The sequence below is a fragment of the Tursiops truncatus genome, chromosome 15 (genome assembly GCF_011762595.2).
Source record: "Tursiops truncatus isolate mTurTru1 chromosome 15, mTurTru1.mat.Y, whole genome shotgun sequence".
In the NCBI taxonomy this organism is placed as follows: Eukaryota; Metazoa; Chordata; class Mammalia; order Artiodactyla; family Delphinidae; genus Tursiops; species Tursiops truncatus.
This window is the reverse complement of record NC_047048.1, coordinates 74,921,764-74,948,146: the sequence shown is the minus strand read 5'-3', so window position 1 is coordinate 74,948,146 and position 26,383 is coordinate 74,921,764. Positions and strand designations below refer to the sequence as shown.

Sequence of the window (26,383 nt, the reverse complement as noted above, 5' to 3'; positions counted from 1 at the left end):
GCTCCTCTTGGAGTCTTCCCTTCAATTCAGAAAGATAACTCCACCCCGCAGTCATTCAAGCCCCAAACCTTGGTGTCATTCTCTCACGGCAACTCCTCTCTTGCTTTCACACCTTACCCTCAAAAATACATCTGACGGAATCAGACAACTTCAGCACCCCTATGGCTACACGGCCCGAAGCAGCCGCTGTCTCCTGCCCGGAACCGCCAACAGCAGCCTCCCTGGTCTCTGCTTCCCCTCTTTCCCCCTGTTGTCCCTTCTCCACATGTAGGAGATAGATCCTATTAAAACCTATTTAAATCGGGAGGGGGAAGTATTTTCCAGACATCCTACAGCCAGCGGCAGAGTGCAGAACAGAAACACGCCCATGACCTCAGATGTTCACGTGTGGAACCCTCTGCTATGATGTTTCAGGGCTGCCGCTAAGGCACCTGAAGTCGTTTCATGGAACACAGCCACTTCTTGCCTCATGGGACCTCCCAACATGGGGGGCGAGGGGGGGGTTCGGCAGGGAAGGGGGTTCATTCTCCAGACAACACAGGCCCGGTGAAGCCAGCCGGCGAAGTATCAGAGCTGAGATCAGAGCCAGATGGGACTCACTCATGACAGACAAGAACTTCCCCTTAAAAAGAGCAACAATCTTCCGGGAGCCCCCCAGACCCAGACTTCAGCAAATGGTGGTTAATGAAAACAGGCATTACAGCTTACCAGTTGGATAAATTATGAAATTTATTTATATTTCACCTTTTAAAAGCCAGAACATAACAAATGTCACTTTCTGGAAAGTCGTCTTATTAGAAATACATGAAGTGCACTTAATACAAGGAACTCAGTTTCCTGGTATCACCAGTGAGACCACCATCATCAGGTCCCGCAAATGAAGGTTTTGTCAAATTTCCCTCTAAACTTAGACTGAGATGAACTTCTTCCAGAAATTAGTGAAGAATCTGACCATAACATCGGGGCCCTCCCAAGCAACAGCACATTAGAAAAAGTTACTCTGCCCCCAAAGGGCCCGTCTTTGCTGGGCCCTGGGCACGTGCAGCTCTCGCTGGCAGGGAGCACAAGGCCCACAGCTCAGTGCACAGGCCCAGAGCCCCTTGTCATCTGAAACCTCAGCCACTGACCAGAAACAATGTCCATATTCAGACAAGAGATCTAACAAGGAAAAATGAACCTAGACCCAGATGCCTTTTGGTGGATCAGAAGCTCTGCTCCTACAGAGTAGACAGCCCTTAGCCTCGTATTTATTAATATTCGTGAAACAGTCGAACTTCAGGCTTCCGAAGGTATTAGCAAAGCAAGTTTCCAGTGGACGGCTTCCATTACCAACTGCTCCCAGGAAGTGTGCTGTGCCTTCTGAACAGCGTGTCTTGTCAGAGACAGCAGCGGCGATACCAGATCTCCCCAACCCCTCCGCTTTAGAAGGCAGGTCTTCACACACCGACTTACGTGTTGAAACCAGTTTCATAAGGAAACCATTCATGACAGAAAAGCAACACACAGTTTAATCTAAATTACCAAATAAAAGAACTAGTATCCACTGGAGCCCCCAAACTTCTTATTCATTTGAGGACTCCTTTTTGTGCTTCAAGGACAGGAACATAAGCAGGCTCCCCAGTAGAGAAGCAAACATAACCAAGTCACCGGAAAATACTTCATTAGTTTGAAAATCAGAACCAAAAAGCTATGGCCCTCCCACCTCACTTAGCTGACCCTCCTCCCCACTTATGGATAAATGGAGTTTAACTTTCCTAAGCCAGAAACACTTACTTTCACTAAAAATATGTGGTTACACCTTTATCCTAAAAAGGCACCATGCAGGCATTTAAGATTGAACCAGTTAATCCTAAGGGTGTGCAGGAATGGTAGGAAAATATCACTAAGCAAAACTTCCAGCACCAGACCATGTTAAGTCCAGAACATTCAGGCCAACAGGACGTGTGAAATGTTTCCCATAAGGTAACTCCAGCTTCTGGCAGCTGCTGCCAAGGACCAACTAACAGGAACTTGCACAGCACAGAAGGAGCTCCATCACTGATCAGATGCGTTATTGCCAGAGCTCACACCCCGGGGACAAGGAGAGGAGATGCTTGTCTCATCTGTGCTATTCATGACCCAGAAAAGGTCCTGGCTGGCTCAGAGGACCTGAGAGGTCAACATCGAACACGAGGCTCAAATGTGAAACAAGAACAGGTGGAGAAGCTGGGTTCCCTTCCAAAAAGGAGGCAGAAGCTGCAGGATGTGGCTGAGGAGCAAGACCAGACATGTGACAAGCAGGGTAAACAGTAGGGGAAGAGACCAAAGGAAAGGAGGGCTCTGATCTGGGGACCTGTTCCCCGTTGGAAGTGACCCTGTCCTAATACCACGGCTCACTTCCAGGTCTGTTGTACATTTAGGTGGACGAGTTACACGTTTCCCGCGGAACATGTAATGGAAGCTCTGGAACACGAGCCCCAGCAGAGCCTGCTCACTGGTCGATGATGGAGCGCTGCAGCACCTGGTTCATCATGTCCTCCTCATCCACGTCGTAATCCTATGGGCAAAAAAGACGCTCGGCCTCAGCCAACTGTGCGCAGCTGCAAGAACTCACTTTCAGTTGGAGAAGCAGGGCATGTGAGCGGTGGCTCTGGAGAGGGGCCGGAGGCCAGGGGCCAGCTCCACGGTCTGCGATGCCGGCTGCATGACTCCGGGAAAGTGCTTGATCTCTCTGTGCCTTGGCTGCCTCATCCTGACGATGACCATGATGACGGCTCCCTCAGATGGAAGGGTGGGGACCAGAGAGCACTTGAGTGAAGCCTGGCACAGACCAAGCATTCAGACCTGGAGCGTTCCGAAGTAAAAGCAGCCTTTTTGATTCAATGAGGCAAAGCTATCTATTTGGGAATTGCAGCTGGCGTTGCTGGCTGCATTACCTGAGTCACACACCGCCCAGCTTGCAATTCCTTAGCAGAATCACTTCCATTCCTTGCCTGGTTCCCGTGGGCACCTGAGCTTAAGGATCCTAAACCAGGTTCCATAACAGGTAGAAACCACATACTGAAGTGGACAAAAGTTTTGGAAAACATAAAATAAAAGCAAGCTTACTATATCTCAGTCTAGATGACTGGCCAGTTCATCTTAAATACCACACAGCTGTCATTCCAGGGAGCCCATCACATCAGTGACAAAACTCACCAAGGGGGCCCACAGTTCTCCAGGTAAGAGAAGGGAGGGAGCTGTGCCACCCCCCGGGGGAAGGAGTTAGAGCACAGGCTCCAGACTCACCACGAAAGTGTCGTAAGAAAACTGGTGCCGGCGCTGGATGTGCTCTATGAAGTTGGCGCTGCGGTAGTTAGGGTCTCCCCAGGGCATCGAGGCACATATCGGACAAACCTTTCAATAAAGAAGCACGGTATCAGGTGCTGGATGTCTGAGCTGACATTAGCCCTCTGTGGCCTGTGTCCGGCCACCTTTCTTCCAGGACAGCTTTCCTGACCACCAGTCCAGGGCCTGGTCACATCTTCAAGTGCACATTCACATCCCAGAAGACACTGTCAGTCTCCCACTCGAGTCAAAAGGCTTAGGCCATGATACCACCCATTTTTGATCCCCTTCTGAGGTGAGAACACTGTGTCAGCCTAGGAGGAGCCTAGACTACGACCTTCCAACCCAGCACACAAAATGATCTAAAAGCACAAAGAAAACCAAGGAAATGACAGATGAGCGACATCCCAAGGAAGTAAAACACAGACTTATGTGCTATTTTTATAAAGTAAATGCGCAGATGAGGGGGCTCAGGCTAAAGAGCCTTCATACAAGAGGTTGATTTGGGCTTTGAAGAGCGGGAGGTATTCGGAAAGACAAAGAGTACATGGCAAGAAGCCAATTAGTCTGGCTAGAATGGAGAATTCACGGCGAGGGGCAGAGAGGAGTTGGAGGGGGGGAGAAGCAGGCATAAGCGGTCTGGCTTGCCGACGGAACCCCACCATCTACAAGGAAGATATGTGACAAAGGGGGCTGACATAAGATAAATATGAAATGGTTAAGGAGCTAGGCAGGCGGCTGGCGCTGTGGAGGAGAGCATGATCAGAACCAGAGTCTGGGGAGGAGGAGGCTTCCAAAGGGAAGGGCTGAAACACTGACATTTAAGGAGTTCTGCAGAAGGAGAGGGGCAGAACAGAGGACCAAGGGCTGAAGGAAGTGAGGCTTCAACAGAGACAAAATAATCAGAGGGATTTCAAGAAGCCAAAGGAGGTGAAAAAAAGGACAAAAAATTAGGCTGCAGTACCAGATACCACAGAGTAGTTTAGCAATATCTATCAAAATTATGAATGTACTTAACCTTTGACCAAATTAATCCATATCTAAGACTTTATTACTATTCTTTTTTTTGTTAGGAAGTGGGATTCACTGATGGGCCTCAGTGAGGAAGGGACAGGGCCAAAGTCTCATGAGTGCCTCTGTCCAGGAGCCACGATTAGTGATGTATTTGACCCCAGAGCTATCTGGGATGAGCCCCTTCTCAGCCGCCATGTCTTCAGATTCATCTGCATTAAACTTAGTAAATCCCCACTCCTTGGAGACGCAGATTTCCTGGCAGCCAGGGTACTTGAACTTGTCCCTGCACAGGGCCTCAATCACATGCTCCTCGTTCTGCAGCTTGGTGTGGATGGGCATGATGACTTCGCCAACGGAAGACTCTGGCTACTGTGCCCAAGGGTTTTCCCAAGGCACCCTGTACACCTGTCTGGAGCCTGGACTGGGGACGGCCTGAGGCCAGACACGAATGTCCACTGGAAAGCGCTGTCTCCAAGGTCCCTTAGGGCAACCTGTACAGGCAACAGGCTGCATACACTACCAAGGAGGCTGCTCTCTGCAGCCATTGCACACCGGGCCCCCATGGAGAAAAGAGCACGGTCGGCTTAACTGGCTGCAGGCTAACACTTTATTTTTCAGACATACGTAAATACAGGCAAAGGTATGTTAAAATCTATGACAGCCTTTACAAATGTACTATGAAAAACTTCAGAACTATAGGAAAGTAGATAATAGTTTGATAAACCATCCCTTATCCTCAACACCTAGATTTAAGTTTGGCATACTTACTTCAGCACAAAATGAAGCATTTAAAAATAAGACACAACAATTCACCCTTAACTGTTTCAGAACAGTCCTAAAAATATGTGTTTCGCTTTACAAATACAGTACTATTTATTATCTCACCCAACGATCAATTTTTTTTAGTAGCATTTAATATCCAGTCTTTAATCAAATTTTCTGATACCGTCTGGAAGTAACCTTGACGTTTATCAATAAGGGACCAGTTAAATCATGGTACAGACAAGTAATGGAAAACTGAGAAGCTCATTAAAAAAGAATCAGATCTACATGTACTGATGTGGACAGATGTCAACAACATTGGTTACAGTGTGTAGAAATGCGCTGTCACTTGCATCCAAAGGGGGACAAAAAAGGAAGACGCACATGAATCATACATTTGAAAGCTAGAAATGTCACTGGATGACATAACTGTGTATTTTACACACACACAGTTGAGCATTACTCAGAGGCCAATGAGCACCCGACAGAGGTGTCTCTGATGCTGTTAAGAGAGAACTGGTTTAGGAGCCAGGACACTGGGTTCCAGTACTGGTTATGCACTAACCAGCTTCACAATGTGGGCAATCCACTTAGCGTGGGTGGTACGCTGGTTTCTTATTCACTTCCAGAAATGAGTGCAGGGGAGACAGTGGTAGGAAATGAATTTGAGTAGCTCTATCATTTGATTTAACATCCGTTTTAGTTTTCATAATTACTAAAATAGTTGAGCTTATCTGGCTAACTTTAAAATGGAAAATGGGTAGTGGGAGCAGGTGGTGGTGTTTGTGTGTCTGTGTCTAAGCTCATTTGCTCTTTCAATCAGTAATTAGTTATTAAGAACCATAACTGAAACATCTTGAAGAAGCAGCTGAAAACCTGGCTTTGGGGTGTTTTTCATAGAACATATCATGCTTAGTGCAGACAAAGAATGTGCACTGAGCAGCTATTCTGGAATCATAGGAAAAGAAAATGTCTGGCCTCAGGCCATCCCCAGTCTAGGCTCCAGACAGGTGTACAGGGTGCCTTGGGAAGGCCCTTGGGCACAGTAGCCAGAGTCTTCCATTGGTGAAGTCATCAGGCCCATCCACACCAAGCTGCAGAACAAGGAGCATGTGACTGAGGCCCTGTGCAGGGCCAAGTTCAGGCGCCCTGGCCGCCAGGAAATCTGCATCTCCAAGGAGTGGGGATTTACTAAGTTTAATGCAGATGAATCTGAAGACATGGCGGCTGAGAAGTGGCTCATCCCAGATGGCTCTGGGGTGCAATGGCCATTCCAGATTGGCATCTGCCTCAGAAACCTCAACACCCATCTATGTAATAAAGATACAGATCTCAGAAGGATGGGTATTAGTATCAAATGATGAGGCTGTTTATTTCTGAGAGAAAATAATCAGTTCTTTGTGACTGATCTCATGCAAGGTCGGCAGGCATGGTGTGTTGTTCTACTTTTACACTGGGTTTACTTCTATTATACAAAAATGACAAGTGGTAATATAATGCATTTCTCACATCCAAACATAAACTAAATTGCAAGGATATAAAAAATACTTGAATAACTGATGGTATAGAGGGAACCAGGAGTCTAGGGGAAGGGGCCACAGTCCACTTCTTATACAAGGAACTGACTACATACAAAGAAACAAATTTTAAAAATTGCAGCGAGGTGAGAGAAAACAAGGACTTAAGAAGACCAGCGGGGTCCATGGAGAATGTGATGCCAGCAGTGGACGCTGGACTCTAAAGGGATAAAGGAGAGAATACGGAAGAGACAGCAGCAGCTGACAAACCAAAGCCTGAAGGAAAAGAGAAACTGCAGGTTATATAGAGAAAACAGTAGACCAAATATTCCTCCCACCAATTAGACAGGGAAGACTGGGCATGTCTGAAGGAAAGCAAGTGTTACGAGCGGGTAGAGAGAAAAGCTGAAGGTGACAGGAGAGACATGGTGGGGAGAGGAAGCCTCAGGGGCAGGGCAAGGCCCTAGTCTCAGTCCTCTGCCTGGATCTGAGGATGCGGGCAGAGAAGAGGCAGACTTGCAAAGGAGCCTTTTCCTCAGCACGAGGGAATGATAAGGACACAGAAGGAGGGGTGCACACTCAAGCGCTCACAGGAACGCGGTGGAAAGGCAAACAAGCAAAGCAGGATGTCTGTGAGCCATCCCATCTAGAGGGGCCAGCACTACTCAGAGCCAGCCAACTCTGCCGGAACTTCTCACTTCTCAAATGTGGAGTATCAAGATTGAGAAATCTGCTAATTTTTAAAGGTTGGGGAAATGAAAATGGGTATGGGCCAGACAGGCTGCCAGTCTGTGACCTCAGAGATAGATCAGAGAGCTCCTGAGACAGAACGAACAGAGAAGAAAGGAACACACACCTGGTACTTGGAACTTAGTGAAAAGCAGGACTCACCATTATCTGTGGAAAAGATGGGGATAGTTCATGCCAGGAACTTAATGAAAAGAGAGTGCCCAGTACAGCCACCAGACAGTGTGTGTGTGTGCCTAGTGGCAATAGGGCCTGGCTGAAAACAGGGTGCCCGCTGGGCCAAGCCAGCCCAGTTCCCTAGTTTGGGGAGTTGGGAAAAGCAGAGAGGGGGGGGTTCATCTGTGGAATCTGTCACAGCACAACATTAAGAGTCCAGGGAGCCCAGTGTAAAAAGTAGCTGTACTGACCAGAATTTGGACTTGGCAAGGAGTTCAATAGAGAAGATTCAAGGTATTCTCAAACAGACCAGCTGAATCTTAAGATTTAAGACAGAAAAACACCGAGTGCCATCAGGCCTAATTCTACTAGCAAAAAGCTCATGCAAATTCTCTAGTCTGTACACCATCTTTTATAGCAGTGGAGCTGAAGATCTGCTCATAAAACTAGCTACACAGTTCAACAGAAGCAGTGTGAGATAAATGGGAAAACAAACAAAACTATAGAGAAAGTTGTATTAAGACCTAGTCTGTCAATCACATTAAGAGGGAAGGGTAACACTGCTGAGATGGACCAAATTCAAACTTTTTTTTTTTTTTTAAAGAAAACTACATGTCAGCCTTGATATATAAATTAAATATCAAAGGACTGATAAGCACTATCCTAATAATTTCATCTACATTCTCTTTCCCCACAACTATGAAGAAGCTACTCAAATGGAAAACGGTAGCTTTATGCAGACACCAGGGGATCCAAGTTAACATTACTAACAATGGGAACAACAAACATCACATGACCCGCCTGATGTATACCCGGAAGATGTAGCATCCCTGCTCATAATCATGAAGAAACAGACAAACCCAAACTGAGGGACATTCTACAAAACAACTGGCCTGTCCTCTTTAAAAATGTCAAGGTCATGAAAGACAAAGAAAAACTGAGGACTAAAGAGACATGATACCTAAATATAACACACAGATCCAGGATTTTGGGGCCAGGGGAGATTGCTATGAAGGACACTACAATTGTTAAAATTTAAACATGAATCCCAAAGTAGGTATTAGATTGTATCAATGTTACAATTCCTGAATGTGAAAATCAGACTCACAAAAAAATGTGGTTTTCTAAGAAGACGTTTACTTCTTCTTAGGAGATATGTGCTGAAGTATTTAGGGACAAAGGGTCACGATATCTGTAACTTATTCTCAAATGGTTAGCATAAAATATGTATATAGAGTACAGTTAAGCAAATATGGTAAAATCTTATTAATCTGTGACTCTAGGTAAAGGGTACATAGAGTTCATTTAACTAACCCTGTAATTTTTCTGTTAAGTTTGACTTTTTTTCCTCATAAAAATTCAAAAAACAACAACAAAAACCCACATAACAAAACAAAAAACTCCAAGAGTTACTCTTACCACAGATTTGGTGTCCGTGCTATGCAACAACCTGCAGTGTTCTACAAGTCCTTCTTGATCAAAATTCTTCTCCGGACAGTAAGGACAAGGGAAAGTATAACGGTTTGGGACATTTCTGGAAGATGAAAGGCAGGAAAAAAGAAGAAACCTCTCTGTGAGTAACTTTCCACATAATTTCAATCACTGTACCCTCCCAAAAGGAGCAAAGTTCACTCAATGTGTCATGACAGGGGTTCTGATGATCACTTATGCATCAGGTCAAATGACTGAAAATAACAGATCAGCTAATATTTGAAGTGAACATGAGAGTCCTTCTCCACACCCATCCCAAAACAAAACCTTATGTCAGCTTTAGCCAGCATAACAATTATACCGCCACTTTCCAAAACTCATGAAGAAAGACGTCCACCTAAGAGAGTGACAGAGTCATTTACCTTGGCTGAAGGGACACATCCTTGGTGGTGGCCTTCACACCTTCCATGATGTAATTCTGGTATTTGGAACAGGTAGCCACATGTGCACGGATCTTGGATAGGAAGAACTTAAGTAGGAAGAATCAGAGCCCACAAGTTAGTCAGGAACTTGTACCCAGTCCAACACAGTCCCAAAGTGAAGGCAAGATGAAAACTAGACCTATGTCACCCTGGCAAACAATCTCACCAGACTCCTGGCTATGCTGATGGGACTGAAACTCTGACTGTTGCAGGGTTTCTGTTAATACCAAGGCTGATGTTTTACGTGACCAAACGAGGCTATCTGCCTCCACTCTAAAATCACTCGCAGGGAGGTTTGCTTTATTCATGATATGCTCTCTGCTCACAGAGACACTCCAAACCCAGTGAAGTTTTTAAAGTTTTCCACACTGGCACTTAAACTAATCTCCTTATGCAAGCCAAGAACCACATTCCATTATAAGTGCGGCAAAGAAAAGTGATGATTTACGTAAAAGGGATAAAGGCTAGTAATCCTAGTTAAACAATTATATCCTATCACCAGATTGTGATAAATGATCTTACAAAAAAAACCCAGAATCTGAATTCTATTTCTCTAATAAAATCTAGTCTTTGCAAGATGGAAAGAGAAAAGAAAACCCACAGAAGAGTGCTTCATCACAGGTGATCTAAAAAGAAAGAAAAAGTGTAAGGAATGAAGAAAGAGGACGTAAAGGGAAGATAAACATTTCTGGAGGTATAATACAATACAATCACTAATCTTTAAAATGAAGAAAATCAAAAGCATACAGAAATTTTTAAAAACTCATCATGCATACATAAAGAAAGATGAAGGTAACAGGAAACCTTATTTCAGTATCTTGAGTTTCTAAATCAAAAGAAACTACAAGGAAAAATATGTTTCAGTATTTGAGCTCTGGCTTACCATGATGCTTCTTTCTGTCTTATCTCCAGCTAAAGAACTTGACCTCAAGCTGTCTATCAAAGAGCTCCCAATTAAAGGGACGGGAAACAGCCCTACTCAGAACTGCAGCCACTGGGTACCCCTAGTGCTAAATCACTCTGAAAGGAAAGAAATGGTAAGGTATATCCATTTTATGGCTATCCATATTAAGGTGTTAAAGTAATGAAACTAAAATGCGAGGATGTCAAATAAGTCATTAAGTTAGAAAAAGTTTTCAAAAGTGAAAAGAACTTGTAGAAATATATATTATAGTATGATCCTATTTTGTAGAAATCTCACACTTGTGTTTGTCAATGGGCAGAAAAATATCTTGCAGCCTTCCAAATTGAAGCATTTTTAAAGAGGTCATCTCTGGAGTGGGGAACAAGCCTACATTAGTTTATATTTTTGTGTTGTCTGGAATTAATAAAATCATAATGATTTAAAAACCAATAATGCTGTGTATATCTCTTTGAAAATAAAATGTTGTAACCTGTGCAGTTACAACAGATGTTAAGATAAATATTCTTGACTCGAATATGGTCACACACAAGAGTATGGATGCACGTCAAATGTTAGATATTGCTACTATAATCAAATGACTTCATATTGACCTTTGCACTACAATTCCTCCTCGCCAAGTGCTAAAAAGTTGAACAAGTTTTATATCTTTAGTAATATAAAATTATAAAATTTCCCCTCAGGACTTCCCTGGTGTTCCAGTGGTTAAGACTCCGTGCTTCCACTGCAGGGGGCACGGGTTCCATCCCTGGGGTTGGGAAACTAAGATCCTGCATGCCAGGTGGCATGGCCCCCCCCCCCAAAAAAAGAAAAATTTTCCCCTCAAACTCATTGCAGCAGGTAACTTTGAGTCACTGACTTCATTTTATATTTAAAAAAATTAAGAAATGTCATTCATTATATTCTAATTAAAACTGTGTATGCTGCTTTGGGAAAATGGGTCTTTTGCAGGAAAAAACCGGGACAACTGATTTCTATGGCTTTCAAAGCTAAACTATGTAATATACTAAACCAATTCTTAAAGGAAAAAAACCCCCACCACAACCAATTAAGGTTACCAAAATGCAACAGCACAGCCACTGCCACAGATAACCAGCATGCACACGTGCTGTTAGTCACTTAGTCACGCTCTAACTTCAGAAATGACGTGGCAACAGATCTACATTTTACCCATCTTATAGAAAGACACTGACTCTTCCGTTTTACTTCCACATACATTTTTACGGCAGCCATGGCAAGAAGTCTCTGTGCTCTCAATCTGCCGCTCGAGCTCCACGGCTCGGACGCCAGGTGCCAGAGTGCTGCGACACACCCCACAGACAGGCTTCTTCGGCTTCAGACATTCCTGCAGGCATGCAGAGCAAAAGCTAGAACAAGACATACAGAGAACCTGCGTCATGCATCGTGGAGACAAGACAACAAAAATGGATAAACTTTTAAAATGACATCAATGAATAAAAAACAACTTGCTCCCTGCTCTTGATTCAAATACTGAGTCCTTCTGGGCAAGAAAAGGGGGGGAGGGTGTTCCTTGCAACGAACACACAGGTCCAGCAACAGAAATAAATGCAAACTCCCATGACATGGCAGAAGGTGCTACGGCACAGTCTTCAGACCTTAGCCCCTGCCGCTGAGGGATCTTGGCGGGATCTCCTGAACTTCAGTTTCTCCTTTGTGAAGTGGAGATTGTCGTACCTACTTCTAGGATTGCTGGGAGGATGGATTATGCATAGCAGACTCTTACTACAGTGTCTAGCACATATGCAATGCACCACAAACAGACGCGGCTATCATTAGAGGTGAATGCAAAGCACTATGGAAACACAAAGTCAAGAGCAACAGTTGTGACCCAAGAAGGACAGAGCTGGTAAGACTTCAGAGGCAGCATCCGCGAAAGAGCCTTAAAAGAAAGAGTTCAGTGGTACAGGAGGGGAAGAATATTCCAGGCCCTTAGACTCAGACTTTTATTTCCTCAGATGCATCGTGAGTGTTTAACACCTTTCCTCATAAGCAGTAGGGAGCCAGGTGTTTAAAACAAGGTAGCAACCAGACCAAATTCAAGTTTTAGAAAAATAACTCTGGCGTTATCAAGGACAATAGAGTTGCTGGTTTAAAAAAATTTTTAAATGAGGAAAGACAGAAAAGACTTGATGTAGAAACCAAACAGATGGCCAAAGGCAAGAAACCGTGAGGCAATAAAGAATTCAGGAAATGATTCAGGGGTAGAATCAGTAGGACTTGGCAATTTACTGAATTTGGAAAAGAAAAGAAGTCAAAGATGACCAACTTTCTGTCCGAAGCCTAGATAGGTGGTGATACTCAGATATGGTACAGAGAAGGAAGGAATAATAAAGCATGAAAATACCCTGGCTACATCCTCAACCTGACAGACAAGATAACAAAATCTGCCAGGAAGAACTCAGGACATATAATCAAAGGTAATCTGTGCATCTGACCATTTTTTACTGTCTCTAAAAATTTTCTTCCTTTTTGTTATTTAGCTAGATGTTAAATGCTGCTAGACAAAATTCTAAACCAGGATGGGAGAAAGTGAGGGGGTCTAATGATTCACAAGCGAGGGCACAGTGGTGAACTAAACAAAACCCCTGTCATCATGATGCTTATATTCCAGAGTAGGGGAAAACACAAGTGTTAACTTCAGATAGTGATTAAATATATGAAGGAAATAAAACAAGGCAAAGAGATCAGCTGCGGGGGAAGGGGGTCATAGAAAGCGTCTTTAAAGGGGTAACAGTTGAGCTGAGACCTAAAATTATGAGGAGAGTCGCACAGACATGGATGAAAAGAGTTCCACAGAGATGACACCAAGTGCAAAGCGGGAACCAAAAGGCAGAAAGGAAGGTCTCTGAGGCCATGATGTGGTAGACCACGGGGAGAGGAAAAGCGATGAGGTTAAAGAGGCAGATGGGGCCTTATGGCCATCGCTTGTTGTACCTCAAAGGCAGATCAATAGAGTACCCAAGAGAGCACAGAAGATCCCAGAGAGCATAATGAAATCAAACCCAGCTTGCAGATAAAAGCGGCTCAAAGCCTCCCTTCAAGCATACACCAAGATTCAGCTCAGAGATCAATGTTCACAAGCCACTCTGTGCCTGAGTCATACCCGACGAACAAGCCTGCTTTTAAATGGCCCCTGCACCTTGGACTGGCTTTTAGTTTCCATTTCCTATTTATGGGCCTTTTTCTAGTTCAGCCTTCTAGATGCTCCACTTCCTGTTATACTGCTACTTAGAAAATCCTTCTCTTGGGCACCTAGCCACCTGCCATTCTCCAGCTGTATTCCACTAAGTTGGAGGGGGATGTAAAATTCAGGGCTTGAAATAAAGTTTTATAAAGATCAACGCTCCACGCAGCCGGAGCTGCAGTGCTGCTCACCTCCAAGCACAAAAGTTAGCAAAAATCAACCAGGCAGAGCAAAAAGCACTCGGCTGGAGCTAAGGGAGACTTGGCTGCCCTCACAGAGGTGTAGCCATCTGTCTTTAATCAACATTGAACTGATGAACACACGGAGCTAGTATGGTGAGTACAGAAAAGAGCCAAGGTTTGAATCCCAGTACTGCTCCCTGACCTCTGACCTAGGAAAGGTCCATCTGGCTCAAGGAAACCTCAAATTTTGCTTCTCTTCAGTTGGCAAATTGTGCTGGGTCAATCCTCTTCATAAATGTTAATTGTAAATGAAATCCACTGAATTAATCCAAAATTGGGTAAACATAATAATGAGGACTGATCCAAGGAAAAGAGGACTCAACCAGAAAGCTACCTAGGCTCCACTTCAACTTTCACAAAGTTTGCTTCCACCACTAATTTCTTAGTTCATTCGTTCCTTACTTGATCACTCCCCCTGTCCCCATCCCAGGTTTGATCTCTATAATACCTTCCCATTGCACAATGAGTTTTGACAAAAGTTTGAGCATTATTAGTACTTATTTATCATCAATTCACTGGACTGTGAACTCCGAGGGCAGAATCACCTTGTTTCCTACTGTGCCCCCAAATCTGGCACATAGTGAGCACACAAATATTTTAGCCAGTTGAACATAAGATTGGAAGATGGTTGCTCAGACACTACGCTGGGCACTTGGGACAGAAAGAGGCGCAAAACAGACATGATCACTACCCTCGTGATCCCTAAGTTTTGCTCTGTGCAAGGCTGGAGAAAGAAGCCCCAGGAAAGAAGCAGGGAGGTAATTTAAATGGGGATGGTGACAAGGGAGGTAACTTAAACTGGGACTTGAAGTCTGGAAAGGATCTGGGATAGAGACGGGGGAGGTGCAAATGAGGCAAGAAGAGTTCCAGGCTAATTGAACTGCAAACAGGAACAGCCTGAAGCTAGAAAGAGCTTGGTGCACTTGAAGAAGCAAAAAGCAGTCAGTGTGCCTGAAGAGCCCTTGCCAGGTGCCAACTGTTCTCTGAACTGGCAAACAGACACCTGCAGTCCATCTGGGGAGAGTAGACAATGGTGAACCTGCCCTAAGTGAGCCTCAGTGCCCTCACCTGCAAGATGGCCTCCAACTCTCTTGCCCTGCTGTAGTGCTGCAGAAATAAGAATGCCCATGAGGTCCAGTAGGTGCCTATTGTGCCTACTGACCAACAGAGGGGTCCTAAGACCAATACCAAGATGATGCCCGTGACGAGCACTGGGGAAGGCCACAGAGGAAACTCCAACTCCCAGTAGCAAGAGGTAGGTAGCCACATTTTCTACAGTTCTTTCAACTTAAGCGTCTGATGTGTGTCTGAAGTAAGGAGCAAGGCTTAGATTCAAACCCAGCCAACCTCAAAGCACCTACCCCAGAACCTATACTGGACATTTTCACACACATTCTCTTCAGTCGTCATAAGCAGTCTATTAGCAATATGGAAGCTTTATAATTTCAAATACAATGAAACAAACCTCGTACCCAAGTAGGAATGCTAACAATCCCTATCTGCCAACTCCCCACCTCTTTCACAGCGAAGGGCAGACTGGTCAGATCTACATCAAGACTTCCCTTTTGTTCTTTTGGTCTAGTCCGGCGTTTCCCCAACTGTAGTGAACGTTAGCATTACTTGGCACAGCTAAACACATGACGCCATATACAGTGTACTTCAGGGGCCACGAACAGACTATTTAAGGGAAACTGACTCCCCAAGAGCCGACTTTAGACCCTACCAAACCCCCAGCAGGGTGCGACTCCACCATCGCGCGTGGGAAGGAGCCTGGCAGGCTGCCTGTAACACAGCAGGCGCTCAACGGAAGAGCGGGATACTTGGGAGTAAGCAGGGCGGAAGAGAAGACCACCCCGCCAACTTCCACGGGCCTCCAGGAACTCCGTGTCCTCCCGCTCCCTCCTCGAGACCCTCCCTGCCGAGGCCTCGCTCCTCGGCTCCATTTTCCTCCCAGTCAGGCGCCCCCACGACCGGCCCCTGACCCTCCACTTACACGTGTCCACAGGGCACCTGCACCGGCTTCTCGTACACCTCTAGGCACACGGGACATGTGAAGCGGCCCAGGGGGTCGGCCTCTGCCGCCGGCCCTGCCAGCTGCGAACCACCATCACGGTCCTGCAGTTGCGCCGCCATCTTGCCGCCGCTCAGCGCAGGGCAACGGCGGCCGAGAAGGAGGAGCACGCGGGGGGCGGGGCTAGGGGCGGGGCTTATGAAACGTGCGTCGGGCTGGGGGCGTGACTCACGGAACGTGCGTCCGGCTGGGGGCGTGACTTATGGAACGTGCGTCGGGGGCTGGGGGCGGGGCTAGTGGGTGGGCAGCGCCTCCTGGCCTCTCTGACGGGAGGGAGGGAGGGAAATCTGGAAAATGTGGAGCCAGATCCAGAGACTGGCTTTGTGGAACAGGCTTTGTGCTTCAGCCACTGTTTCCCAAATTTAAATCGTTATTACTATTACTTAAAATTTACTTATGCACTATTACTGAATCTTTCTCTTCAATCGAGTTGTTCTTTTTTTAAACTTCAGCAAACAAATTTTAAAGGGAGATCTGTTACCACTCCCAAGCTACAAATAGAAAATCAGTATCACATTTCTACAGGACACTGGAAAAATACAATGGAAACAATACAATCTTATAAATTCATGCTGGATACTGTTGCCGCTGAAAAGGGAGATTAAGCATGAGTAGAGAGGTGCTGAAGACAGACTACCACCACACTGAGACTTCCTAGTGAAAGCAGAAGTAATCTCTATCTCCCTTAGAGTCAAACTATTTAAAATTGTGTCCACATGCCTCCTGGCCATGGGGTCCAGCTCCAGCTCTGTATAAGATGGGGAGCCTCGGGTTTGAAGAGAGACTAAACCTCAATCCTGAAAGGAGCAGGCCTAAAACCCAGATGTTTTGAATCTCAACTTTCTCCACTTTTCACTGCACCAAATTGGCTCTTGTATATAGCCCACTTAACAAAAGCTACATCTTTTTAAAAGGCAGGCTCTGCTAACAAGTCTGTATGGTTTTCTTAACCAGGAAAGTCAATGATCAATTAAACTCCACCCTGAAAGGCCACAAAGCCCTCACAGTAAGGAGTCTGCACAGGACAAATAAACCAGTTTGCTAAGCCAGATTAATTGAATGCAAATTTGCGCCTCATTTGTCCCATTCTCAGTCCTCTGGGTTGATTTTGCTTGACCTGCTGGCAGCAGGAGGATTATTTTTAGCTTGCCATGTGGGCATCTTTTCACAAACGAATAACCTGGCGGGTAGGCAGCAACCCTAGAGGGCCAATGCTTATGTTTTACCATTTCTTTTTCTTGTTCCTATGCCAGGCACCTGCGCATCTGACCTCTTCCCAGCCAAAAGTGCCCTTTCTCCTCTCCAGGGATGGGGGTGCTTTAGTGGGGGCAGAGGTGTGTTGTGGGTATTTATAAGCCTTTGTGTTGGCTTTGTAGCTGCCACCAGACCCTGTGCTGAGAGCGGGGAGGACGGTGAGGGCAGGGGAGTCCCAGACCCGGGCTTCAAATCCACTGAGTGCCTCCAGTTTGGGCTCTTGAAATGAACTTTCCATGAGCTCGTACACTTAGTCACAGAGACAGGAGGACAGGATTAAAGTAATACTATATTAATAGTGAACTTTTTGTGTGCTTATTATTCTAAGCACTTTCCATGAATGAATCCTCAGAGCAAGCTGTGACTTAGCTTTCTACCACTCACATTTTACAACTATGCAAATCGAAGCACAGAGAGATTAAATTACCTTTTAACACAGATGGAAAACCGGAGTGAGGATTTGAACCCATGCAGTCTGGCTTTGGTACCTGTGCATTTCAGAGTGCCAGTCGTTCTCAAACTCTTACGTGCATCAGAGTCACCCGGAGGGCTTCTGAAAACAAGATTTGCCGGGGCAGACCCCCAGAGTTCTTGATTCAGCAGGTCAGTAAATCTAGGGTGTGGCCTGAGGATTTGCATTTCTAACATTTTTTCCAGGTGATGCAGCCACTGCTGGACAGGACTGTACTTTGAGAACCACTAACCTACATTATACGCCCCCACCCCCCAACCCCGTCCCCCAACCCCAGCCCCGGTCAATGCTGAGACTAGACTAAATGTGCAATATCCCTTCCTGTTTTTTCTGGGCATTCTCCGTGAAAATGTCCCCACTCTCCCTTTCTTAGCTTGCAAATGTATTGCCAGCCCTCCCTCATTCCCCACAGTCACACTGGCTGTTTTTCAAAAACAATCAACCTAATAATGTGTGTCCAATGAATGGATCTTTCTCCTCCCATTTTCCCTTAATGTTCTTGAGGAAAATGTTTCCCACAATCATCTCTTCCTCTTTAGTTTTTGGCAGCCTCTCTCAGATGGCCTACATCATCTAAGACCCTCTTGGGGTTCTGATGAGAGCCTGGAGTGGGGAAGGGGTCCTGCTCAAAGGCTTCGCAAACTTGATTTTTACTGCCAAGGGAGACTCATTCATTCAGGCAACAAAGAATCCCTGTGGGCCTACTGTGTGCTGGGCCCTCCAGTGCCGGGGATATGGCGTGAGGGAGAAAGACATGGTCTCTAATAGGCAGTGAGGTAGGTGGGTGGCGACAGATGGTTTAAAAAATTATTCAACTAAATAGTGATCCTAAGGAAAATCAATGGGAAATCTGCTCCTGTAATCTTTTGTTATGCCATGATCCAGTCCCACCATGCCCACACTTCTTGCCCACAGAAACTGTGACATAGTGTGTGTTGCTTAAGCTGCTAAGCTTGTGGTCTTTTGTTATACAGCAACAAATAACTAATACAACCTCTTCGTGGGCGATTTGCCTATAATTATCCAATTTACAAGAGCACACATCTTTTGATTTATCTTTTCTATTTTTAGGACTTTCTCCCACAGACTTGCATCATCCAATACTGTGGCTATTTACATTTAAAAATTTAAATTAAAAAACAAAATTAAAAATTCAATTCTTCAGGCTCACTAGTGATATTTTTAGAGCTCAATAGCCCATGTAGCTAGTGGTTATATACTGGACACAGCAGATAGAGGACATTTCCGTCATCACAGAAAGTTCTGTGGACGGTGCTGCTATAGACCAACTCACACTGACATGTAGGAAAGATACGTACACACAAATGTCCAGGACAGCATTGGTCATAATAGCAAAGTGATTAATACAACAGATATAATTACTGGTATGTTAACTCCATGAGGAAAGGGATTTTTGCCCATTTTGTTTACTACTGTATATTCACCTTCTAAAACAGTACCTAGAGCATGGTAGGTAACTCCACAAGTATTCGTTAAATGAATATACAGCTGATAAGGAATGATGTTTGAAATATAGTTTTGATTAAAATAACACCAGGATGCTGCGTAATGCAAATAATATGTGAATATGTTTGTGTATGATGAATAGATGTCTCTGGAAGGTAGGGTAACCAACTATCCCAATTTGCCTGGGGCTGAGGGGTTTCCCAGGATGTGAGGCTTTCAGTGCTAAAGCTGGGAAAGTCCCAGGCAGAGCAGGATGAGTGGATTACCCTGCTGGAAGGATTACAGAGAATCTAGTACAAGTGGCTATTATCAGGAAGTGAAACTGAGCGCCTGGGGCCTAGGTTCTGGGCCTGGAGCAAGACTTACTTGTCATTCTCTTCCCTATTGTATTGTCTAAACTTTTCTATCAAGTTCATGCATTACTTTTTTTTTTTTTTTTTTTTTTTTTCGATACGCGGGCCTCTCACTGTTGTGGTCTCTCCCGTTGTGGAGCACAGGCTCTGGAAGTGGAGGCTCAGCGGCCATGGCTCACGGGCCCAGCCGCTCTGCGGATCTTTCTGGACCAGGGTACGAACCCATGTGCCCTGCATCGGCAGGCGGACTCTCAACCACTGCGCCACCAGGGAAGCCCTAAAATTAAACCTTTAAAAAAAAAAAAAAAAAGATCGCCAAACTGGTAAGAGAGCCAGGAGGAATTCCCATCTGCACCACTAGAGGGCGTAGGAGTATCTCACAGGCTCACCTTGCCTGGCTCAACTAGGTGATCATGGCTTCCCTTGTTCTTTACAGTTCCTTAAATGTTTACTGCCCCTACCTCTATGGCTTACTGTACTTAGCATGGAAGTAAAAACCAAAAAGAAAAAAAAAAAAAAAGACTGGGGAAAAAAAGGACATAGTGTCGGATTGCAAGGAGTTTTAACATGAGTGACACTGGCATGTAAATGTCTATTTAGGGACTTCCCTGGTAGCGCGGTGGTTAAGAATCCACCTGCCAATGCAGGGGACACGGGTTTGAGCCTTGGTCTGGGAAGATCCCACATGCTGCGGAGCAACTAAGCCCGCGTGCCACAACTAACTGAAGCCTGTGCCCCTAGAACCCGTGCTCTGCAACAAAAGAAGCCACTGCAATGAGAAGCCCGCGCACCACAACGAAGAGTAGCCCCCGCTCGCCGCAACTAGAGAAAGCCCGTGCACAGCAACGAAGACCCAATGCAGCCAAAAACAAATAAATAAGTAAATTAATAATAAATAAATGTCTATTTAACCAATAACTTCTAGGTGTCAGGTATCCTGATAGGTGTTGGAATTATGGCAGAGAATGATTTGGATATAAACAGGAAAGACACGGGGGATGACCACGTAAAAAGGCTGCTTCCAGAAAATTGCAGTTCATCAGTCACTCCACCAGCTCATTGCTTTTGCACAGCATTTTACAATTTGTATTATATCAAGGGTCAGCAAGATCTGGTAAGAACTAAACCTGAAAAATGGATATTATGGTTGCTCCTGGTAATGTCTAATCTACTTTCTGTCCTTTGGTTGGTTTTTTTTTGGCTGCGTTGGGTCTTCGTTGCTGTGCGCTGGCTTTCTCTAGTTGCGGCGAGCAGGGGCTACTCTTCATTGTGTTGCGCAGGCTTATTGCGGTGGCCTCTCTTGTTGCGGAGCATGGGCTATAGGTGCACGGGCTTCAGTAATTGCAGCACATGGGCTCTGTAGTTGCGGCACGCGGACTCTAGAGCATGGGCTCAGTAGCTGTGGTGCATGGGCTTAGTTGCTCTGCGGCATGTGGGATCTTCCCAGACCAGGGATTGAACCCATGTCCCCCGCAATGTCAGGCAGACTCTCAACCACTGTGCCACCAGGGAAGTCCCTGTCTCTTTGAATTTGCCTACAATAGGCATTTCATGTAAGTGCAATCACATAATATTTGTCCTTCTGTGACTGGCTTCTTTTACTCAGCATAATGTTTTCAAGGTTAATCCATGGTGTAGCATGCGTCTAAACTTCATTCCTTTTTATGGCTGAATAATATTCCACTGTTTGGATATACCATATTTTGTATATCCACTCATCTGTTGATGGACACTTGGGTTGTTTTCACCTTTTGGCTATTGTGAATAATACTGCTATGAATATTGGTGTACAATATTCTGCTCAAGTCCATGTTTTCAATTATTTTGGGTATATACCTAGGACTAGAATTGCTAGGTCACATGGTAATTCTTTTTAACTTTTCAAGAACTACCAAACTGTTTTCCACAGCAGCTGCACCATTTTTCATTCCAACCAGCAAGGTACAAGTTTTCCAATTTCTCCACATCCTTGCCAACGCTTGTTATTTTTCTTTTCTTTTTTTTTTAAATTATAGCCATCCTAGTAGGTGTGAAGTTGTGTCTTATTGTGTTTTTTTTTTTTTTTTTTTTTTTTTTTTTGCAGTACGCGGGCCTCTCACTGTTGTGGCCTCTCCCGTTGCTGAGCACAGGCTCCGGACGCGCAGGCTCAGCGGCCATGGCTCACGGGCCCAGCTGCTCCACGGCATGTGGGATCCTCCCGGACCGGGGCACGAACCCGTGTCCCCTGCATCGGCAGGCAGACTCTTAACCACTGCGCCACCAGGGAAGCCCCTCATTGTGGTTTTGATTTGCATTCCCTAATGGCTAATGATGTTGAGTGTCTTTTCATGTGCTTATTCACCATTTGTCTGTATTCTTTGGAGAAATATCTATCCCAAATATCTATTCCAGTCTTTTGGCCACTTTTTAAATTGGGTTGTCTTTTTTTTTGTCCACACCCTGCATCATGTGGGATCTTAGTTCCCCAACCAGGGATCAAACCTGTGCCCCCTGCAGTGGAAGCTCGGAGTCTTAAACACTGGACCACCAGGGAAGTCCCTAAATTGAGTTGTCTTTTTGTTGTTGAATTGTAGGAGTTTTTTATATATTTTGGATATTATAAATTCTACTCTTCTGAGCAGCATAAATGCAAGGTGCCCAGGATTGAGCAGAATGACATCAAGCACAACCACGTTGCCCAAACATCTGAGGCCTACTGTACACCCCAGCCTAGCAAGCCCCATGAGTCTGAGTCAAAAATAATCCTAGCTAGCTTGTGTTGAACTATCACTCCGCACTGGCACCTGTATTAGCTCATTCAATCCTTGGGGGTAGTTAGTTCTATTAACCCCATTTTGCTGATAAGGAAACTGAGGCCCAGCGAGGTAACTAGCTTGTCCAAAGTCACATATAGTTGGAAAGTGGCAGAACTGGGATCTGAACTCAGGCCTTTTGGCTTCTTTTCACAAGTCCCATCATGCTTTTGGCACTTCCTTACTTTCCGGCTCAATAAGATGTACCAGCCCCACATTGTAATTTCCCTGTCCCAGCTCTGACAATCAGTTGTTTCTCCAAGGCTTGGCTCATTTTAGTGGAGAATGGTATTTAGAAAGCAAGATATGGGTGGTCAGTGCTTATTGCTACAGTGGTGTCATTTCTTTCTTTCTTTCTTTTTTTTTTTTGCCATATCGCATGGCTTGTGGGATCTTAGCTCCCCAACCAGGGATGGAACCTGTGCCCCTGCAGTGGGACCAGGGAGTCCTAATCACTGGACTGCCAGGGAATTCCCCCCCCCCTTTTTTTTTCTAACAGCGGTGTCATTTCTCATAGGCTCACTCAGTAGACAGAACTAGGAAGTGTATCTACATATAGTGTTTATAATTGCAAAATTTCACTTAAAAATCTGGACTTTTAGCTCCTCTTCAGAAACCTGAATATCTGATCATGATCAGCTGGGAAATTGGCAACAATCAGCTGGAGGATGGTAGGGGTTCAATAATTTTCGTTTTCTCACTGAAGTATTTATTGAATGCCTACTGTGAGCCAGGTACTATGTTGTATTACATTACTACTAATTTCTGGTACTATATAGTATGAGATGATAGTACTCTAGTACTAGTTATGCCTACCTTATATGCTTGTAGGCAGTTGAGTTTCAATTTCCAGTCCTTACTTTTTATTGCTTTCTTCCCTCCAGCTGGAAGGAAAGCTGGACATGCTTACATGTCCAAGTCACTCAAAGCCCAGTGCAAATGCCACCTCCTCCTTGAGGCTGTCCCCAATTTGCCATCTCAGATGTCACTTCTCCATTCTCTAAGGTCTCTATCCCTCTCATAACATTCGCCACCTTCTATCCTGAATCACTGGTTTTTAGTTCATCCTACTCCTAATTTATTAATATTCTCTCATTTTAAAAATAGTTATTTATTTTATTTATTTGGCTGTGCCAGGTCTTAGTTGTGGCAGGTGGGCTCCTTAGTTGTGCCATGAAAACTCTTAGTTGTGGCATGCATGTGGGATCTAGTTCCCTGACCAGGGATTGAACCCAGGCCCCCTGCATTGGGAGTGTGGAGTCTTAACCACTGTGCCAGCAGGGAAGTCCCTTAATATTATCTTTCTGATAAGGAGGCTGTATGCTCCTTGAGGGCAAGGGCTGTATCTGTCTTGCTTGTGTCTGTCTCTGCCCCTTAAATCGAACATCAATCCTGGCACATTGTAGGCATTCAATGAAAATTTCAGTTGGAAACAAATGCTCTCTAATGGGTGTACTACTAGTAGTAGTGTAGTATGGCAGGTAGTAGTAATATAATTGTGAGCAAAACAGGTATACTAGTTTTGTCTTCACAGAGCTAACTGACTTCTAGGGGACAAAGATATTAATAAAAATCATATAATATGTATTTGTAGAATGATATAAAAAACATGATCTGTATTTGCATTATTGTCCACAGTTGGCTTCATATATATGCATACGTACATACGCACCCTTAGAAAATATATCGTATCAGTTGATGTTTTGTTTTCCATTTCAGGGTATGTCTCTCTTTTTTCCTTCCAAAATATGTCTTGCAGAGTTATGTAGGTTTACATTATCCTTTTTAAGTGATACATAGTAGTCATTAGTATGGCTACACCATTCCCTTGATGGACATTCAGAATGTTTCTGGGTTTTGTTTTTGCATTACAAACAATGATGCAACAGGTCTCCTTGTGCACTTACGCTTTTTCTCTGGTAGATTACAAGAAATCAAATTGATGGGTCATAGGCTTGCTTTTATTTATATATTTATTTTTTTTTTTTGCGGTACGCGGGCCTCTCACTGTTGTGGCCTCTCCTGTTGCGGAGCACAGGCTCCGGACGCGCAGGCTCAGTGGCCAGGGCTCACGGGCGCAGCCGCTCCGCAGCATGTGGGATCTTCCCGGACCGGGGCACGAGCCCGTGTCCCCTGTATCGGCAGGCGGACTCTCAACCACTGCACCACCAGGGAAGCCCCATTGCTTTTTTTTTCATTTTTTGCTCTACACGTCTGTGTCATTAGAATTCATGCATTACTTTTGTGATTAAAAAAAAAACCACTAAAAAATAGAAAGAAGTAGGTAGATGGTTCATGTTGTTGGCTTTTAGAAAGTAGAGGTGCCTAATCATTGTTACATGACTGTTACATAATCTGCTAATCATTATGTAATAAAATCTGAAAAGGATGCTCCCGTGATTCCATGTCACCAAGCAGAGAACTCTCAGACCTCCAGCACTGTCTAAAAGATGAGAAACATGGCTCCCTTCAGAGACTTTGGTATTTTTCTGATACGAAATCACCGAGAATCAATGGCCAGGGTTTCCTACCGGTAAAGCCTTCTTAAAAATCTGTTTTCTTTTTTGCTGTCACAGAACCACAGAGATGGAAGGGACTTATTAGCAGCCTCATGCAGTCTTATAACAGTTTCCAAAGGACAGTTTTGAGTTGTTGCAAAGGCAGAGGGTTTGGGTAGGACAGTTTTTCTCAGCTGGAATTCCTGTAAACACCATCACCTTACAGGTGATTAAGAGAGAAGCTTAAACATGAGCTGATAACAGCTGAAGTATACGAAGACCTTAAGTGATGCTCAGACAGCAACAGCTAAATACAGTAATTGCTGCTGTTTGAATAGCTGGTTGCTGGTTCTCCAAATGCTCTCCCCTGTATTATGTCATTGACTCCTGAGACAAGACCCACTGACTTTAGCTGGGGACCCCAAGGCTGAGAGAGAATCCTGCAATCAAGCAACATCTGTTGGGCACCTTCTGATCATGTGCAGAGCTCACAGGAAACACAGATAAATAAGAAGCTCCAGGTCTTGTGGGGGGTGTCAGGTTTAAGTATATATATATATATATATATATATATATATATATATATATATGTATATATACTTATTTATAGTAAGAGCTGAGATAAAATATTGAAAGACAGTGTTATGGGGTGGGAAACCAGAGGAAGGTGGGTCTTTGCCTGGAGAAATCAGAGAAAGCTTCAGAAAGGATGTGAGGACTGAGCTGGGGCTGGAAGCCAAGAAAACAAGGAAGGGAAGAGGCGAAAGGAAGAACATTCAAACCCAGGAAACAGCATATAGAGGCATAGAGGCCAGAGGGGAGGAAGAGTATGGTAGGTACAGACAGCCAAGACCATGTTGGAGAAAGAGAACCTGGCACGGAGTGGGCTCTGAGTCTGGGGTAAGTTAGAGAGATAGAATGAGTGGTTCAATGGTAAATATGTTCAACAAAGTCTTGAGTAAGTGCTAGGCACTTTGCAAGCACTAGGGATTCAGTGAGTGGTGAACCACAAAAGCAGAGTTCACGGTCAATGTGGTGGGTGGGAGGCAAATCTATGAAGTGAAGTGACAAGCCACCAGAATCTATGCCAGTGTAGTTTACACTGCAGGTGTCTGGTGAGGTCACAAAGCAAGGAGGCAATATTTGGTTTGGTCTTCCCCAACCCTGGTTTCCATTCAAGGAAGTTGAGGGCTGAGAGAAGTCACTTCCTTTAACTTAACCAGATTTTATCACTTTATTACTTTATTTATTTATTTCTGGCCCCACGGCAGGGCTTGCGGGATCTTAGTTCCCCCACCAGGGATTGAACCCTTGCCGACGGCAGTGAAAGCGCCAAGTCCTAACCACTAGGCCGCCAGGGAATTCCCAACTTAACCAGATTTTAAAAACAAAGTGTATTTAGATTATTACTATATGCCAACTACTGTAATAAGCTGTTTCCATACTCACTTCATTCTCACATGAATCTCAGGAGGTGGTATATTATTCTTGCATCTTACAGGTGAAAAAACTGAGGCTCAGAGAAGTTAAGTAACTAGCCTAAGGTCATGCAGCTGGTAAAATGCAAAGGCAAAGCTGGAACCCTCACTAAACACAGTCTGTAACATCAACAGTCCTCTCAAGTCTGGATTCAGGCTCACGTGATACTGGGCACCTCACTTGCTCTTTTTAAGCCTCTGGTATTTCCACCTG

The 26,383-nt window shown here is 44.7% G+C and overlaps 1 protein-coding gene and 1 non-coding gene across 2 annotated transcripts; both read right to left on the bottom strand.

Moving 5' to 3' along the window:
* Positions 1–711: 711 nt before the first annotated feature.
* On the bottom strand, positions 712–15,954 carry RNF114 (ring finger protein 114). The gene is made up of 6 exons (XM_004325677.4): positions 15,778–15,954; positions 11,554–11,704; positions 9,356–9,462; positions 8,922–9,036; positions 3,268–3,375; positions 712–2,536 (listed from the first exon to the last, which is right to left on the bottom strand). The coding sequence occupies exons 1-6, from the start codon at positions 15,915–15,917 to the stop codon at positions 2,471–2,473; spliced, it is 687 nt and encodes a 228-aa protein (XP_004325725.1). The 5' UTR covers positions 15,918–15,954; the 3' UTR covers positions 712–2,470.
* On the bottom strand, positions 4,784–4,918 carry LOC117308423 (small nucleolar RNA SNORA70). The gene has a single exon (XR_004522400.1). It is a non-coding gene; the product is annotated as a small nucleolar RNA SNORA70 (small nucleolar RNA).
* Positions 15,955–26,383: the final 10,429 nt, after the last annotated feature.